This window comes from Rhinolophus hipposideros (assembly GCF_964194185.1).
Source record: "Rhinolophus hipposideros genome assembly, chromosome: 2".
NCBI lineage: Eukaryota > Metazoa > Chordata > Mammalia > Chiroptera > Rhinolophidae > Rhinolophus > Rhinolophus hipposideros.
In genome coordinates this window covers 60098798-60117022 of record NC_138048.1, presented here as the reverse complement: position 1 = coordinate 60117022, position 18225 = coordinate 60098798, and the positions used below count along the sequence as shown (strand labels likewise).

The 18225-nt window shown below is 41.6% G+C and overlaps 1 protein-coding gene across 1 annotated transcript; it reads left to right on the top strand.

Moving 5' to 3' along the window:
- Nucleotides 1-5344: 5344 nt before the first annotated feature.
- On the top strand, nt 5345-15503 carry LOC308506853 (histidine-rich glycoprotein-like). The gene is made up of 7 exons (XM_081070855.1): nt 5345-5560; nt 7190-7306; nt 8156-8246; nt 9450-9616; nt 11019-11099; nt 12726-12827; nt 14003-15503. The coding sequence occupies exons 1-7, from the start codon at nt 5369-5371 to the stop codon at nt 14816-14818; spliced, it is 1566 nt and encodes a 521-aa protein (XP_080926981.1). The 5' UTR covers nt 5345-5368; the 3' UTR covers nt 14819-15503.
- Nucleotides 15504-18225: the final 2722 nt, after the last annotated feature.

Genomic DNA, 18225 nt, shown 5'->3' with positions numbered 1-18225 from the left:
AAGAAAAAAACCCACCTTCAGATTGAAGGCTGTGCAGGCAATATCTGACCAACACTGTTTCAGATAGTTCAACTGAAAAGACTTTAGTGAAAGAAATGAAGACTTGTGGGCCAAGTTAAGGGAACAATGGATACTGAAACACCTGGAGAACAGCAAGAAGCCTTTGCCCCTCCGGACCTGAGAAGACTGCAGGAGGAGGAGCCTTATCCAAATCCCGGGGGGCTGATGCTGCTGGAGGAGGGGCCACCTGGCAGGAGCTGCCCTGGTGGAGGGATGCAGCCACTGCCAGAACCTAGTGCTGAAGCAGAAAGGGGCAGGGAATGAACACCCTGACCTCTCTCTCCCTCCTTCCCTCCCTCCCTCCCTCCATCCTTCCATTCTCCTCCTTCCATTGGCTCTTTGAACCCAATAGTAAGGTAGCTAGCAGAGGAGCCTGCTCAATCCACAGGAGTCAACCTCCTGAGGCAAAGCCAGGCGGAGAAAGGCAAAGAATAGAATGGACCTGGAGCAAACAGAGGAAAACATTGCTAGCGCTAGGTAGGGTATTTCCCAAAGGCGTTCCATAATACCCTCCCGTACTGAGTAAAGTGTGTGGAAGGACCCTAGACTGTGTGTCCTTCTGTTTGTGTTTCTTGTTGGATAGACAAGGGAACCATCAACAGAGATAGAGCATGTAGGAGGAAAAGAAGTTTTGAGCCGTTGCTGAGTTGATTTCATTAAATTCAAAGGAAGCATTGTCATTCTCCCTTGTTCTTTTTCAATATCTGGTAATGCTGACTCACTGTTTCTTCAAACTTTCTCAAGTAGACATTATCCCATATCCTTCAGGTTCTTCTCCTACCCTTCTGATGATTTCTCCTAAGGCATTCAGGCTCTTCATTGACTCATCTCTTAGATGCTGTTTCTCTAGTTTCTGATTCTTGATGTAACTCCCACGTAGTCAAGCTAATCCAATAGTCTTGCCAATAGTCTCAAAATGCTACAATCATTAATCATTTGAGGCCCTTGTATTCAAATAATCAATGCTTTGCAAATTGCTAACAGTAGTTTTCTATGCTGAATTTCAAGAGTCGGGCATTTCAAGTTACATGGTATTAAGCGTTCTCTTTGATGAATCTTTAAAAGTAGCTTCTTCAACAATAAGAAAATGAACAACCCTATTGAAAAATGGGCAAAAGATTTGAAAAGGCACCTCACAACAAAAGAAATAAAATGGAAAATAAGCATATCAAAAGATAATCCATATTATATGTTATTAGGGAATTGAAAAATAAAACGATAATGAGATACCACCGCACAACTATCAGAATGGCCAAAATCCAGGATACCAACAACACCAAATGCTGCAAGAATGTGGAGCAACAAAAACTCTTATTCATTGCTATGGGAAATGCAAAAGGACACAGCCACTTTAGAAGACAGTTTGGCAATTTATTACAAAACTAAACATACTCTTACCCTAATATCCAGCAATTGTGTTCCTTGGTATTTACCCAAAATGAGCTGAAAACTTATGCCCACATAAAAACTTGCACATGGATGTTTAGAGCAGCTCTGCTTATAATTGTTCAAACTTGGAAGTGACCAAGATGTCTTTCAGTAGTTGAGTGGATGAACTGTGGTACATACAATAGAACACTATTTATCGCTAAAAGGAAATGAGCTATCAAGCTATGAAAAGACATGAAGGAACCTTAGAGGGATACCACTAAGTGAAAGAAACCAATCTGAAAAGGCTACATATCTATGATTCCAATTCTATGACATTCTAGAAAAGGCAAAACTGCAGAAAGAATAAAAGATTCAGTGGGTGCCAAGGATTGAGGTTAGTGATGAACAGGCAGAGCACAGTATTTTATGGCAGTGAAACTATGCTATATGGTACCCTAATGGTGGGTACAGGTCATTGTACATTTGTCCAAATCCACAGAATATATGACACCAAGAGTAAACCCTAATATGAACATGGTCTTTTGGTGATAATGATGTGTCAATGTAGATTCCTCGATTATGACAAGGGTACCACTCTGCTGTGAATATTAATAGTGTGTGGGGAAAGTGAGCAGGAACTATATGGGAATCTTCTTTATTTAAAAAAGTGCTTTCAGGGTGGCTGGTTGGCTCAATTGGTTAGACCACAGTGCTCATAACACCAATGTCACCAGTTCGATTCCCACATGGGCCAGTGAGCTGCGCCTTCCACAACTAGATTGAAAAAAAACAACAGCTTGACTTGGAGCTGATGGATCCCAGAAAAACACACCGTTCCCCATTTTTCCCCAGTAAAAAATTTTAAAACTTAAAAAGTGCCTTCAATTACAAAAAGCTGAATGTCACAAAATTCTGTGAACTGATCCAGTCATTCTCCTCCCCAAAAAATCCGAAATTTACAAGGATGTCCATTATAGCATTATTTGTAAGAACAAATAATTGGAAACAACATATGTGGCTAAAAATCAGGGGAATATTGATATATTACAAGCATATGTAATGTACAACATCATGAGATCTTTGAAAATAAGCTTTCTGTAGAATATTTAATGATTTGGGGAAGTTATCAAGGGAAAATACAATATTTAATCTATGTAACAAGAATTTGTTAAAATTCCTTCCCTTGGGAAAGGGTTTGGAAGATGATGCATAAGGGAGAGAGATATATTTAATTTTTTATTTTACATGTTTTGTAATATTGTTTTTTTTAATTTGTGAGGGATTATGTTTATCATAAAAATGTATAAAAGATCTCAAATAAAAAATAAAATTCCATTATAAAAAACAAAAACAACATCTATAAAGCCTATGTGGCTTCTACTAATACCCCCCAAAAATAGAGGTTGTAAGTAAGTATTCAATCACAGTGGATGGAAAAAGTATCTGTATGTACAGCAGAATAATCTCCATAATTTAGAAACACATATATTATAGATATCCAGATGGAAAAAAGTCCATGAAGAAATATATAGTAGTTAATGGTTTTTTCAGGTAGTAGAATTAGAGGTGAGTTTTCCTTTACATTTTTTGTATTTCCACTTTTTTTGCAAAAAACATATATTTTATTATGAGGGAGAAAAAAAGCTTTAAAAAATAAAAATTCTCTTAACTGACTTTCTCTGATACTATGGCCAGGCCACCCAGAAAGAACCAAAATGCCAGAATGAGTACGTGGATGTACCCTGATTGCTCCAATAACCGTCTTGTGAGAAGTCACCACTTCCCTCTCCATGGCACATCTGAGGCCATTCTCTAGCTCAGGACCGTCAGGAAGCATTCCCAAAGCCAGTGAGAAAGTCACCAAAGCTGAATGTCCCTTCCAAGATCATCAGACAGCTACCTGGGACAGACCGTCTCTCCTACTCACCATCATTCCTGACTGCTGCCATCCTAGCAACCTCAGTGTGCTCCTGGAGATGTCTCCTCTGAAATTCCGATAGTTGTTGGAATGGCATCACTAGCATTGTCTCTGTATTTAAGATTCAACAAAGCAAAGGAAAGGGAAGGCATGGCTCTCGTGATCACCCCTAAATCTCAGCTACTAAATCTACAGTACCATAGTGCTCACTTCGGCAGCACGTATACTCAAATCTATAGTACTACAGGAGAAGCTTATTTTCATCCTTGGTGTCTTTTCCCATTCCCATCCCTTTCCCCACACCCGCATTTGGCTTGTCCATGGCCCTGCATATTGGGTATGGCCAATATAGCCATAAGAGAAAGACTTAATTAAGGAGCTCAACTCATGGAAATTAAAAGAGGTTTTGTTTTAATCTGTAGCTTTCCCCCTGCCCACCTGAGTTAGAGCCCCTTAGTAACACCTTGGACAGACTCCATATTATTTCTGTCATTCTAAGTTACACTGAAGTGGTCCTACTTGGGTGTTTAAAAGCCAGTGTTCTTAATGTTAAAAGTTCAAATCCAGACATAATTCAAAATGTGTTTCTTCCACTTTTAAAGTCACTAAACCAGTCTGTAATTCTGGGAAGTGTGTTTTGCTTTTCATGTACTGTGGGGACAGAGCCCCAGAGAGCAGTTTCCAGGCTCTGGGTCTCACGTGGAAAGGTGCTGGTTCGGTAGTAGATGGCCATCAACTGTGATCAGATGGCCAGCAGCTGTGGCTAGTTGGCCGTCAGCTGTAACCAGTGAGCCCTCGGCCACTAATGTAATGGCTGTGGCTACGCTAGCAGAAAGAATTGGGGGCTAGCAAGAGCGGATCGCAGAGAGGTGGATGCTGCCGGTCAGAATATATTGGTTTGACTCCCCTACTTATGGCTCCATCGGTGTTCCTGTTTGGCCTTACCGTGTCCTGCGTTCTTATGTGGGGAGCGGGACCTGACACCCGGCCTGACACCCCGCACGACAAAGGTCCATACAGGTCTGTATATTGGTTCCTTTGGAGGGGTAGGACTGTGGGATCAGCTAATCTCAGCTCTCCCAGTGCTGAGCACCTCCCACAATAGTGTCTACTCTCTAACCCCTTCTCTCTGATGGCATCGAATAGCTTGACTCCTACCCTCACCGTGGTTCTCTTCCACGTGAACCAACTCTCTTTGGAAGGCTTAAGGGCCACAGAGAATTGCAATAATATGGGGGTGACTTCAAGTTCTTCTGAGGCATCATACTAATAATAAGAGTCAATAGCATCATGTTATTCAGCACCTGGATTTGCGCCAAGAATTATAGTGGTTATTTTATATGTTTTCTTATTTAAGTACCGCACGACCCTGCCAAGAGGAATTAATCCCCATTTTATAAATGAGGAAACTAAGAATCAGAGAAGTTTCATAGCTTACCCAGCATAAAAGAGTAGCTCATACAAAACTAACAGAGTTGAAATTCAGATCTGACTCGAGAGCCGCACTCTTAATCATTCTATTCTGCCTGAGCTCAGGTCCTTGTACGGTGCAAACGTCAGCATCATGGCCCTTTATGGTCGGCTTCTTGCGCCCTCATCCAAGGAGGGAACTGATGGTGGAAATTTCTGGCTGAGATAGGCAACAGATGGAGGAAAATCACTGTATTTCCATCCCCCTCACCGATGCTTGTGGGAAAAAACACACTTTGGATCTGCTACCTACTGGAAATATCCAGATTTGTGCAGATCACAGTTTCAGCCACTCACTAGTGGCATGTCTCAACTTTCTGTCCCCAGATCCCGTTAATCATTTACGGCATGTTGACAGACATTTTAACCAGGGGTCAAGGTGAACATCCCCAGTTATACAACAAAAATACATAAAAACTTTGTTTAATCAATGGCATGTGCTCTGTGTGTGTGTGTGTGTGTGTGTGTGTGTGTGTGTTTTAGAAAGTCTGTATATAATTCTCTGCTGAGATATCCCACAGTGAGGGATGGTTTTCACATTTTAACACAATGAAGGCATGCGCTACAGCTCTGCTTTTGACCCTCTTGATCACGCTGCACTATTCCTGCGCTTTAAGTCCCACAGATTGCAATGCTACTGGGCCCCTGGCTGGGAAAGTGCTAGATCTGATCAATAAAGGACGTCGGAATGGCTACCTTTTCCAGTTGCTGCGGGTCGCTGATGCCCACCTGGACGAAGTGGTGAGGAATTGCCCATGGCAGAGCTGAGGTGGGAGACCATGCACCAGGGGCAAATGTGACTGTCACCCCTAAGACTGCTGCTTCGCACAACGCTTTAGTCAGAGTTTTCTGTTTAGTTCCTGCTGCTGCTCTAGACTGCTTTTTTTCTTTCTTTGAAACTAACGTTTGTTATTAGTATATCCTTAACTCTGAATCAGTCTGTACGTTCTTAATAAGCATTGATTCTGAGCCCATTCAAATGCCAAGTACTGTAAGAGAAAAATTAGAATAAACTGTGGGCCTTGTCCTCAAGGAAGTAATAACCAGCTCACATGCAGCCGTAGGCAAACTAATGAAAGGAGATCTGTTAAGACTGGATGGGAGAAGCCTCATGTGGGCCCTGAAAACTAAGCAGAATTTGAATAGGAAGATGGCATTCCAGAAGAATTCCAGGCATACCACCTCTGAGTGGTTAGGGAATCAGGAAGATAGGTGTTAGGGAGTAATGAAACATAAGTAGGGGTATTCCAGAAGTTCTATGTGGGCTTTGGAGTAGCCATCAGGTTGGGAGAGAGAAGCAAAGCGAGCCTACTGTCTTCACTTAGATTAAATGCTTATTTGGAGTGGGTTTGAGGGCTTAAGGTAGAGATTATGGAGGGAGGCTTCCCTCCCCAGCCTCCTAACATAACCCGCCCTTTGATGAAACCACTAAAATGAGGAGGCCAGACCATGGAGCTCCACAGAGGATAAACAGAGAAATTTATACGTGTTAAAGCATCATGGAGGAAGTAGATTGCAGAGAACAAGAGTGCAGGAATTTGGGATTTAGCCAGCAATTTAATGACCATTAGTCCAATTCCAGGCTCTCTGCCACATTGAAGGACCCAGGCTGAGTTGGCACAGTGCTACCTCTGAGTGGTGGTATAAATGGTGGGTGGTTGCGGAGGGGGCAGAGTGTGCCTGGGGAGATGGATGCTAGTGACAGGGACATGAGGTAGAAAACTATTTTATGGGTTCAGGAATGAGGGAATGAGGATCAGATCAGACAGTGGGCTTTAGGGCAATGGATAATGAATAAAAGAAAGACCATTCCAGGCCTGGTGACTGGATGGCAACAGCAAAGGAAGAAACCAAAGTTAATGTCACTTTATTTAAGGCCAAACACTAAGGCAATAAATAATTAATGGTGCCACTGACAAAAGACGTAAGAAGTAGAGAAAGGGAGCTGATTTGTAAAAGAAGAGAGTGGTTTTAGTTTTGGGCAAGTTGAAATCCTGGCAAGATATCCAAGTTCAGGAGCAGAGCTAGGTGAGAAGACACAGCTCCACATAGAGCCTGGAGCTCATGATGTGGCTGTCAGCATTATCATTCTAGGCTTCTGTCTTCAACACCTCCACCCAAACCAATACTGCTTTTTAGTGATTGCTTTTCAAAGCTCATGGGCAGAAGCAACATAACGACCAGTTGAAAAGAACATTTGGAAGTAATTCTTTGAAGCTATTTATTTAAATGAATAGAGCAAATGACAAAAAGGTAGACATTCACAATGATTTGGAAAGGAGCAGGAATTCTGTTTGAGAAATAAAGAGATTGCTTTTATTTAGTAGTTCTCTTATACTACTCACCTGTTGCTTTCTTGGAATTCCTCAGGAATCTGCAACTGTCTATTATTTAGCCTTAGATGTGAAAGAATCTGACTGTCCGGTCCAATCCAGGAAATACTGGAAGGACTGTGAGCCAGCTCTTTCTAGACGTCCATCTGACATAGTAAGTAAACATGCTACCATCTTCCTCTTCTTATCGTTCTTGACTTCTGTCTACTCTGCCTACTTAGGGTAGCTGTATGCCAACACTAACACAGCAAAAGAGTAGGAGCAACTTCTACCTTTTGACTCATAAAGATTATGTTGGCCTTGAGTAATATTCTCTTGAGTGCTATATCTGGCAACCCAGTGCAAGACAAGTCAGTGGGGCTGTGGACCCATTGGATAGCATGACCAGCTGTGAGACCTTGGGCAAATCACCTAAGGTCATTAGACTTCCATATCCCCAGCTGTAAAATAAGATGACGGGTTTGGTATAGATGGACTCTGAGGTCATTTCTGGACCTGATAGCCTGTCGGTCTAGGAAATCTTGAACTTGTAACTGTGTCCTATAAAGACTGGTCCCATTAGCTGAAACAGCCAAGAGAATACGTTGCAATTATCATGAGGAACAGGTTTTTGCTCTGTACTTTGCACTTGGATACTCAGATCCCAAGTTGTCTGCCACAAGAGAACACAAAAATGAATAAGCACAGGTCTAACGTTTCAGTTCCAGAAAATAAGACATTTGCATACCTAGAAGTTTCAGGAATTTTCCCCCTTGGAAATGATTGGGATGTGGCCATGATCCATTTAAACACTTTCTCTCTGGTTATCATGAGGGCTTTCGATGCCTATAGCACCCAACACAGAGAAGCAGACTAAGAAAATATAGGTTTGGGGACAGGATTTTTTGAAAGAAATGATAAATAAATTTAAATGTATAGTAGAGGTATGTTGCATCACTTTTTTGTTTCTGCATATTCCACCTGAGGAAAGCAGTATGCAATGACAAAGTCCTTTTTCTTACAGGTGATTGGACAATGTAAGGTAATAGCTACAACACGTTTGAATGAATCTCAGGATCTTAGATTGAATGACTTCAACTGCACCACAAGTTCTGGTATGGAAATCTGTTAACATGCTACTTATTCTAGTCTAATTCTACTAATTCTGCATCAATACAGAAGTTAATCATAATATAACAATTTATGATGTACATGTCAGAAATGGTCTCTGCCCTCATGGACTTCATTATTACTCACTCTCTTGAGAAGAGAAGTGAGAAATTCTTCCCCTGTTATTGGTGCTCTTTCCTTTAAAGAAATGCAATATATAAAAACAGAAATCCATGTGAGGTAGTACAGCATGGTAGCATAGTTGTAGAGAACACGGGATCTGGGGTCAGATTTGCCTGAGATTGAATCCCAACCTTATCACTTGCATGGTCTTGAGGGCAAGTTATTTACCCTCTTTTAACTTTCCTCAGTTAAGGATAGCCTCAAACTATGCTCGATGAGGATAGTAATAATATTAGCCCTTCCAGTCTTTGTTAGAATTAAATAAGATGGTCTGTGTAGTATACTTGTGAAGTACTTAGCACTCAGTAAGTATTGACTTCCACATCTAAGTTATACATTAACACTACAGTTTACAAAGCAGTTATACATGTCACATCATTTAATCTCACAACAAGTCTATAAAGTAAAGGTTACGATACTTTCTATTTTAGAGACAAAATAACTGAGTTTCAAAGAGGATCAACGACTTGGCCTTAGGATCACAGCCAAATGGAGGGAACATGATCCTATTTCACAAGTATTGACTCTGAAGTCCATTGGCTTTTTATTTACTTTCCTAAAAGAATGATCACAGAATTCCTTCAAAAATAGCAAATCTCAACATGATTCAATACACAAAAATTCAACAGCCAAGCATCTCCTTCAGGAGATTGCCTTAAAGAAAGATTGAGCTGCATCTTCTCTCTCTGGGCAAAACTTCATGTTGATGATGCCACTCCCTCCTTGGCAGAGACAGGAAGAGTTGGTTGAAATAGTAACACTTTATGGATGATGGGGAAGCATGGTGAATCCAGTCAGAACAGAGACTTGAGCATCTGAAGGATCTGGGTTTAGTTTATAGCTCTGCATCTGATTGCCTGATTTGATCTGAAACAAGTTTCTTAGCCTCTTCAATCCTCAATTTGCCCATCTATAAACTGGAAGCTATTGTTATTCTTGGCCCCGTGCTTACATGTATTTAGTCCCAGCATTGACATTGCTGTTTCCAACCCAGTGACCACAGAACTGCCATCTTCTCTCTCCAGTCTCTTCTGCACTGGCCAATACTAAAGACAGCCCCGTACTCTTCGATTTCTTTGAGGACACTGAGCTCTACAGAAAACAGGCATACAGTGCCCTTGAGAAGTACAAAAGGAAGAATGATGACTTTGCCCTTTTCAGAGTGGACCGAGTGGAGAGAGTTGTAAGAGTGGTGAGTCTCCATCAATACCCAGCTACAGTGTGAGGGCCCAGGCTCTAACCCGGCAGGTGCAAAATTCAGCAGCACTGACTCTCCACAGGCCTCTCTCAGCCAGCTGCTTTTCTAATTGAGGCCCCTGTTGCAGCTTCAACAGTCAGTAGATAGCACAGAACTGTTCTCCTGTAGATTTTCGTTTATTGGAGTTGCAGAGAGTGTGAATATCTAGGAGAAGAGGAAAAACCCAAACAAAAAAGAGGAAAAGACAGAAGATTATATTAGAGTCATTAAAATCATGTGGTCCTAATCTCCTTGTATTATGATGGAAAACTGAGGTTCAGAGCAACTACCATTGTTTCCCTGAAAATAAGAACTAGCCAGACAATCAGCTGTAATGTGTCTTTTGGAGCAAAAATTAGTATAAGACCCGGTCTTATTTTACTGTAATATAAGACTGGGTCTATATAACATAACGTAACATAACATAACATAACATAACATAACATAACATAACATAACATAACATAACATAACATAACATAACATAACACAACATCGAACACAACATCGAACACAACATCGAACACTACATTGAACACAACATCGAACACAACATCGAACACAACATCGAACACAACATAAAACACAACATAACAATATAATATAATATAATATAATATAATATAATATAATATAATATAATACTGGGTCTTTTATTAATTTTTTCACCAAAAGATGCACTAGGGCGGATTGTGCGGATAGATCTTATTTTCGGGGAAACACGGTACCTCACTACACCCAGTGGGATGGCTGGAATTAGTTCCTCCCAGTTCAGCGTCCCAAGTGCCTTCCTCCCAGAGTGGTCTGTTGAGCCGCTAGTTGAGGTTGTCCTACATTTTGAAAACACAAAGCTAAATACATTATGGTGCATGCAAGCAATAGAATGAATACAATGCAATGACTAAAAAGAATGTTTTGGACCTACATGCCTTGAAAGGAGTTTCAAGGTGCATGGGCAGGAGGAAAGGCAGGTTACAGAACAATCCTTAGACTATGAGCCCCTTTACATTACTTAGATATAGGTGTATGTGCACAGCATATTTAGAAAAAGGTGAGAAGGAAAAATCCATCCAATGGATGATAGTGGTACCTCTGAGAAGGAGAGACGAGGGTGCAGAAAGGGTGAGTTTTCATACAATGTTTGATTATTTTTGTGTTACTGGAAACTTTTCAATGAAATAGTATTCACTTTATCACTTATGTAATACATTTTAAAAGGCAGAGACTGTAAGAAAAATGGCATATATTGGTGATTTTGAGTCTTCATAATACTTGACTGTATATTTGGATAGTAGGTATCTAATGTCCCCCCCTTTTTTTAGTGTTCCTGAAACTGCTTTGATCCAATTTGTTCTAGAGAGGAGACGAAAGAACCAATTACTATGTGGACTTCTCTGTGAGGAACTGCTCCAGCCACCATTTTCCTCGGCACACTAATGTGAGTATACTAGATGTCTGCGAAATACGAGGTGACATTTAGAGACCACTGACTATGTGCCAGGTACCCTGCTAAGTGCATTACACATATGTTAACCTATTACCCTCACCACCATCCTATGAACTAGAGGCGATTTTTATCCCTGATTTACACATGAGGAAATTGAGGCACAGAAAAGTTAAGTGAATCATGAGAATATCATTTTATAAATATACGTGACATAAACCCAAACTTAACACCAAGTTATTTAAACTCATGGGGATTAAAGACTTAGCTAAACCCGATAACTAGATTGTATCAGGAACCATGGCTGTACCCACTGCATCTCATTTACTCTTCATTTACTTCCCCATTTGACAAATGGGAAGGTAACTGAGGCTCCGCACTGTAAAGGTTCTGCCCAATGTTCACAACCAAGCTGAGTTTAGAATCCATTTCTATGCTTAGCCCAGTGGGATTTTTCCCCAAATCATTTATAAATGGATACTTATGTACCTGCAAGAAGATCTTATTGTTTCTCAGTATTTGTATGGTAACTTAGAGTTTACAAAACACCTCCACATATACTGTCTTGTTGGAGACCTGTGACAACCCCACTGAGGAGAAACAAGTGTCTGCCTCCATTTCCCTGTGACAGAAGGGCCTCGAAGTGTAGACACTTACCTAATGGAACTTAGCTAGAAAGCGTGAGGACACAGGATTTTAATGGTGGCCTTCTGATTTGAAGTCCAGGATTTTTCTGGAGTTTAACAGCACACTCTCTGGGGCCAGAAGAGAGGCAGCATTCACTAATTCCTTTTCTGGATGTTCAACTTTTCTACCCGAAGGAGCTATAGAATCCTGCTTAGTGGCCACCAGAAAAGACGCCTCCCCCCCTCACTCCTATCCCCAACAAACCCTTAATTATTTTGGTGTGGGTAATGCAAACCCAGAGCAGAAACATGGCAGCTAGAGAGGAGTTCAGCGCTCAGTGTTTTATATCATTATTTCATTTAATTAAGCCTTCTCAGGTTTATGGGTAGAGAGTATTGTGTCCATTTTACAGACAAAGGCTGAGTTTTAGGAATTTTATGTAACTTGCCTAAACTCACACAACCAGTAAATGATGAAGACAAGATTAACATAGATCTGTCTGACTCCAAAACGGGACTCAGAACCTCAATGCTTAAGAGTCTTTTCTAAAAAAGAGTTTTTTTCTTGTCCTAGTCTAACTTTGACAGCTGGGTTTAGGGACCTGTGGGGCATAGCGGTGCCAGCCAGTTGAAGCCTCTGTGCTTCGGGTAGGGCCAGCAGACAGTCACTTTAACAGGGTCCATGCAAACTTTGTACTGGTTCCTTCCTTTCCAATGCTTCCCTGAAAGGAACAAGTTAAAGTTGTAAAAATCCCTCTTCTGCACCCCACTTTATTCTCTCCAGGCACAGGCAACTCTGGTCTTCAGTGCCGAAGAGTTGGACTAAAGTCCAGCATCAACGACGTGTTATTTCTCACCACCACCCACGGGAAAGCCCAGTGGTGGTGACCATTCATGGAAGAGAACCACAGCAAATTGGAAAGAAAAGCTTTGAAAACTGTACTTTGCCCAAATCTCCTTCTCACGTGCACGCATGCTTCTGTCTTCTTTAAAGGTCTTTGGGTTCTGCAGAGCAGATTTGTCCTATGATGTAGGAACCTCTGACATGGAAAGTCCAAAAGATATTGTCATAAACTGTGAAGTCTTCAACCTTAAGGTAGGTTTCCTAGACAGGCTTTGTCATGAGTAGGGCCAGATTAAGTGATATTTTCACACACATAGTGTATTTTGTTCTATGGCTCTGTGTGTGTGTGCATGAGAGAGAGAGACAGAGAGAGAGAGAGAGAGAGAGAGAGAGAGAGAGAGAGAGAGAGAGAGAGAGAGAGAGAGAGAAGGAGAAATGAGACAGATGAGATGGGGTGAAGGTGGGGAGAAATACAGAGGATAGCCCCTGGGAAAAGGAGTGCTAATGCTGATATGACACAAAAAGTGTGCAGTTTTCCCCAAGAATTGGGAAGGGATAAGATTTGTCAGAAAAATAAAATTTTGACCAATTTAATCAAACTTTAATTAATTTGAAAATAGCCCTTGTAGTCAGGACTCCAGTGCTGAGGCTTTATAATTCCTATTTATAGTATTAGGCCTAGAATCTAAGGGGACTAAATTAGTCTTAAATTTATAATATAAAGGTATATATAATAAGATAAAAACAGCATTTTACAAGAATATCTGTGTGTAAAAGCCCGTGTTCTACACACAGATATTCTTCACAGTATCTTTTCGTCAGAAAAAAAAAAACTCTAAAATAATCTAAACATCCATGTACCCCAAAATAGGAGGGAGCAGGTTTATCATCATGAAAATGGCTGTGTAGATTTTTCAAAAAAAAATAAAATCTGAATAAGCAGTGAAGAGGTGAGGTGCTCATTCTTTAGGGATAAGAGATCCTTTACTATGGAGCCTCAGAACTCTGTTGAGAATCTCAATTATAAGGCACTAATTTTCCAAATGTTGGTCTACTGATGACTATTCTTGTGTAACATAATTTCACCATTTTATGTTGAAATGGGAAAAATGGAAATACTAAGAAAAGTTTTTCATGATATAACATTTTTCATTTAAAGGACCATACTTTACTCTGAGATTATCTTTCTGATTCTTGTGTTATCAAAATATTATTCCTATCGTGATGGTGGTAGGTGATAGTTTTGTTCGTATTTTAAATGTCAACATGGCTAGATAAAAATATGAGAATGCTCTTTCGGTATTTTACTTTTTCAGTTGATTTGTGGAATCTAAAAGTATGAGGGCCGTTAGTCTAAATCAAGTTGAACACCAAACTTCTCCTTTTGTGTTCTATGATGGTGTTCACTGTTCTGTGTCCTTCACCAGGAACATAGAAACATCAGTGATGTACAAGCCCATCTGGACCATCTACCCCGCTCTGGTGGGCATGAGCATTCTCCTGCTGGCAAGCCTTCATTTAAGCCCAAGAGACCCAGAGATTACCGCCATCCTCACAAGCCACATCAACTTGGATGCCCACCTCCTCCAGAAGACAAAAATCACTCAGACAGGCCACAGTTTCAATCAGGAGCTCCACCAGTGTTGCCCCCTTCAAGATGTCATCACCCCCATTTTGGCACCAATGGTACCCATATACCCCGTCATAATCATAGTTGCAGTGAGCACCATCCCCATGGACACCATCCCCATGGACACCATCCCCATGTACACCATCACCATGGACACCATCCCCATGGACACCATCCCCATGGACACCATCCCCATGGACACCGTCCCCATGGACACTATCCCCATAGCCAGGATTTCCATGACCTTGGACCCTGTGACCCACCACCCTATAGCCGATGTTCCCAAGATCACCATCGCTGGGGCTATGACCCACCACGAAGGCACTCAGAAGAAAGAGGTCCAGGTAAAGGACACTTTCCCTTCAAATGGAGACAGATTGGATATGTTTACCGACTCCCTCCACTAAAGAAAGGTGAAGTTCTTCCTCTTCCCGAAGCCAATTTTCCCATCTTCTCATTGCCAAATCACAACAATCCTCTAACGCGAGAAATTCAGCCCTTCCCCCAATCAGCCTCTGAATCATGTCCAGGCACGTTCAAGAGTGAGTTTCCACAAGTCTTGAAGTTTTTTGTATATACATTTTTAAAAGAAAATCTGAGTTCCTTGAAATAAGAATAATGTCCTGAATTAGAACTATAAATAAAATGTAACCAGCAACAAAATCAAAATTACAATCATTTTAACTTGACTTTCATATTCAGGATAGGACAAACTGTGGGTGGGGGAGAAGACGGCATGAGAAGAGCCAACTGGAGAAAGGAAAGATCTTAGTCTCACAAGTCAGAAGTTCATTCCCCACTGGCCAATATACCACTTGAGGCAAATCTCTGATCCTCAGAATTTCTTTATTTCTTGGACTTAACTCCTTTAATTCTAGCATCTTTCCTCTATTAGTACTTATGCTGTAGCTGTGCGTACCAAGAAGCTATGTATTATTATGTAAAGGATTACTGTTATAAAAAGTGATCCAAATTCTCTCCTACTTCTGTTTGTATTCCTCTAAATTTATTTTGGAAAAAAATAAGTTCTAAATTTAATTATGAAGCAAACAAAGCTTGGGCTATAATTTACAAAGATGTTCACAAGCATGAACCATAAATTCAGGTGCACCAGAAATATCACTTTATTTTTTAGAACACATTAATTCCTACTTCAGATTGCCATCATACTGGGCTAATAGGAAACTTTTTTTTTTATTTAAATTTATTTATTGGGGTGACAATTGTTAATGAAATTACATAATTTCAGGTGTACAATTCTGTATTACATCAACTATAAATCCCATTGTGTGTTCACCACCCAGAGTCAGTTCTCCTTCCATCACCATATATTTGATCCCCATTACCCTCATCTCCCTCCCAGGAAACTTAACCTCAGTCTTTCTTGCAGTTCCTCCAGCCCGCTGCTTCCCACTCAAAATTGTGCCACAGTCCAAGACTCTGACATAATGCCGAGGTGTTTGGGTGGTGGGCACGAGAAGGAAGTCTGGTTCTTCATCACCAATCCACCAGGTCTGAGGGATGTTTCCTACCCTGTTCACACCACTCTTTGAGTCTAGTTTATCTGCTTCTTCTATGTCAAACTGGGGATATAGGAGTCTCTGTAAGACTACTGATGGACATGACTGCCAAGAGATACCACGTAGCTGTTCTCTCCCTAGGGTCCTGCAGCCTTCCAGGCTACATGTCCAGAAAGCAGGGCAAAGGTGTCCTCTGCTTCCAGACCCCCAGACGTGTTCTTCTCATATCGTCTCCCAGGCTAGAGGCTCTCTACTCTCAGAAATTTGTCTTTATTCATTTTTGGTGCCAGCGGATTCTTTTTCCACATTTGAATCATCTTTCTTTTCCCTTCTTCCCAAATCAGGCCCCAGCATTTAGACACAAGCTAATAAGACTTTCAATTCTTTCTCTCTGACTTACTGAAGCAGTTTGAGGTGTGTGGTGATGGCAGCACTAGGTCCTGATTGGCAGAGGAGTAAGAACAATAATAAGGGTGAAAGAGACTTGGGTAAGTTCTTAGGCTGGGAAGAAAGGGGCCCACAATGCTGGAGAAGGTGTAGGTGGGAGAGGGAGGAGGTGACTGGCGGTTCGCGGTCCAGGAGGAGTGGAAAGGAGCACAAGGCTGATCACGGCGGGTGTTTCAAGTGAAGACTCCGGAACAGGCCTTGGAGGAAGGTGGTCAAAAGACACAGACTTTCAGTTTTAAGATGAGTAAAGACTGGGAATGGCAGGGGGTTGGGGATGGGGGGAAGGGTGAAGGGATTGGGGGGCGGCTGATGACCATAGGATGGCCTCAGGGTTTTTTGAGAATTACTTTGGGGAACTTATTCAACAGTGTTTGGGGATTTTGTTGGGTGTCCGATGGACATGTGTCCTGTTTGGGAGACCACCTCAGGGATGCTGTGGATGCCTGGTCATGGCATTGTACACCAGAGGCTGGACATTAGTGAATGCCAACTATAATTTTATGTGTATAATGTGATGGCTCGGTGTGAGGTCGGGGTGGTGGTAGATGGGGGGAGGGGGGTTCACGGTGTGAGGGATGTAAAAATAAAATAAAACTAAAAAAAAAAAAAGAGACTGGGAATGGGCCGGAAACCGTGGTGACTAGTTAACATCGCTGTGTGATATACAGGGAAATCGTTCAGAGAGGAAGTGGATCCTATGAGTTCTCACCACAAGGAGAAATTTTTTTCTTTTTATTGTGTCTATGAGACAATTCAGTGTTAAGTAAACCTGTTGTGGTAATAATTTCACAAAATATGTAAATCAAACCTTCATGCTGTACATCATAAACTTATACGGTGATGTATGTCAAATACTTCTCAATAGAACTGGAAGGAAAATAGGACTTGGCAGTGTGGGGACAAAACCCCCAAAAAAACAGTTTCCAGGCTCTCGGCCTCACATAGAAAGGTGCTGGCTCGGGTAGTAAATGGCCATCAACTGTGATCAGATGCCAGCAGCTGTGGCTAGTTGGCCGTCAGCTGTAACCCGTAAGCCATTGGCCACTAATATAACGGCTGTGGCTATGCTAGCAGAAAGGAATGGGGGCTAGCAAGAAGATGGTGGCTGGCAAGCGCGGACTGCTGTTAGGCAGATTATGTAGATCCTGCTTCCTGTGTCTCCAGCCCAGCCGCCAGCGAGAATATATTGGTTTGACTTCCCTACCTATGGCTCCGTGGGTGTTCCTTTTTGGCCTTACCGTGTCCTGCGTTCTTGGGCGGGGAGCGGGAGCTGAGACCCTGCACGACAAATGGCGCAGTGAGCAGGGTCTCCTGCGTGACAGCAGTGTATTCAGACAGTATAATAAATGGGAAAGAGTGTTGCTTTGGAGGAGGCTGATGTGGGTTCTAATCCTAGCTTCTCATTGCCGAACCACAACAATCCTCTAAAGCCAGAAACTCTGGCTGTACTACAATTTATTGACTAGAAGGCCCTAAGAAAGTAATTAAACCTCTTTGCGCCTCCTCTTCCTTCTCTAAAAAATGGTGATGGTGGCAGCCCATTTTCCTTTCCTCCTTGGAGCACAGCTAGACTTCATTTCCTGGAGCCAAAAAGATAATTCCCCAAAAGTATAACAACCAATATGGCACAAGCACTGACCAGCCAGAGCAGATAGAGGAACCCGTCAGAACAGTGGCCTGCCATAAACGACCAGGGTGGCACCTGCTGAATGTCAGCCCTGCAGAATCATTCTGTGATGGAGGGGTGAACACCGGCTTGCTGTTTTGATAAAGAGTAGAGAAAGGTGAAATCCGGGAAGACCAGAAAATTACATAGCTTAATAACTTACAGAAACATTTGAGTAGTGTTTTATAATTTATACTTTCACCAACATTGCCTAGTTACTGAAAATGTTGCCTGGAAAACATCGGATTGGAAGTTCTCAATTCATTTCAATTCAATGCATTTATAATGTGTAAACACAGTTGCTGCAGATGAATAATGGGCTAAGAAACAATCCCTAGTCTAGTTAGCTTACATTGTGCTACAAGTTTAGACAACATACCTTTGATT

What these genes read in the sequence shown, in the direction of transcription:
- LOC308506853 (XM_081070855.1), top strand. Translation starts at nt 5,369, where the DNA reads ATGAAGGCATGCGCTACAGCTCTGCTTTTGACCCTCTTGATCACGCTG. An exon ending in CTAGACGTCCATCTGACATA is followed by an intron (nt 7,307 to 8,155) that starts GTAAGTAAACAT and finishes TTTTTCTTACAG; the next exon opens with GTGATTGGACAATGTAAGGT. An exon ending in ATTTTCCTCGGCACACTAAT is followed by an intron (nt 11,100 to 12,725) that starts GTGAGTATACTA and finishes TCTTCTTTAAAG; the next exon opens with GTCTTTGGGTTCTGCAGAGC.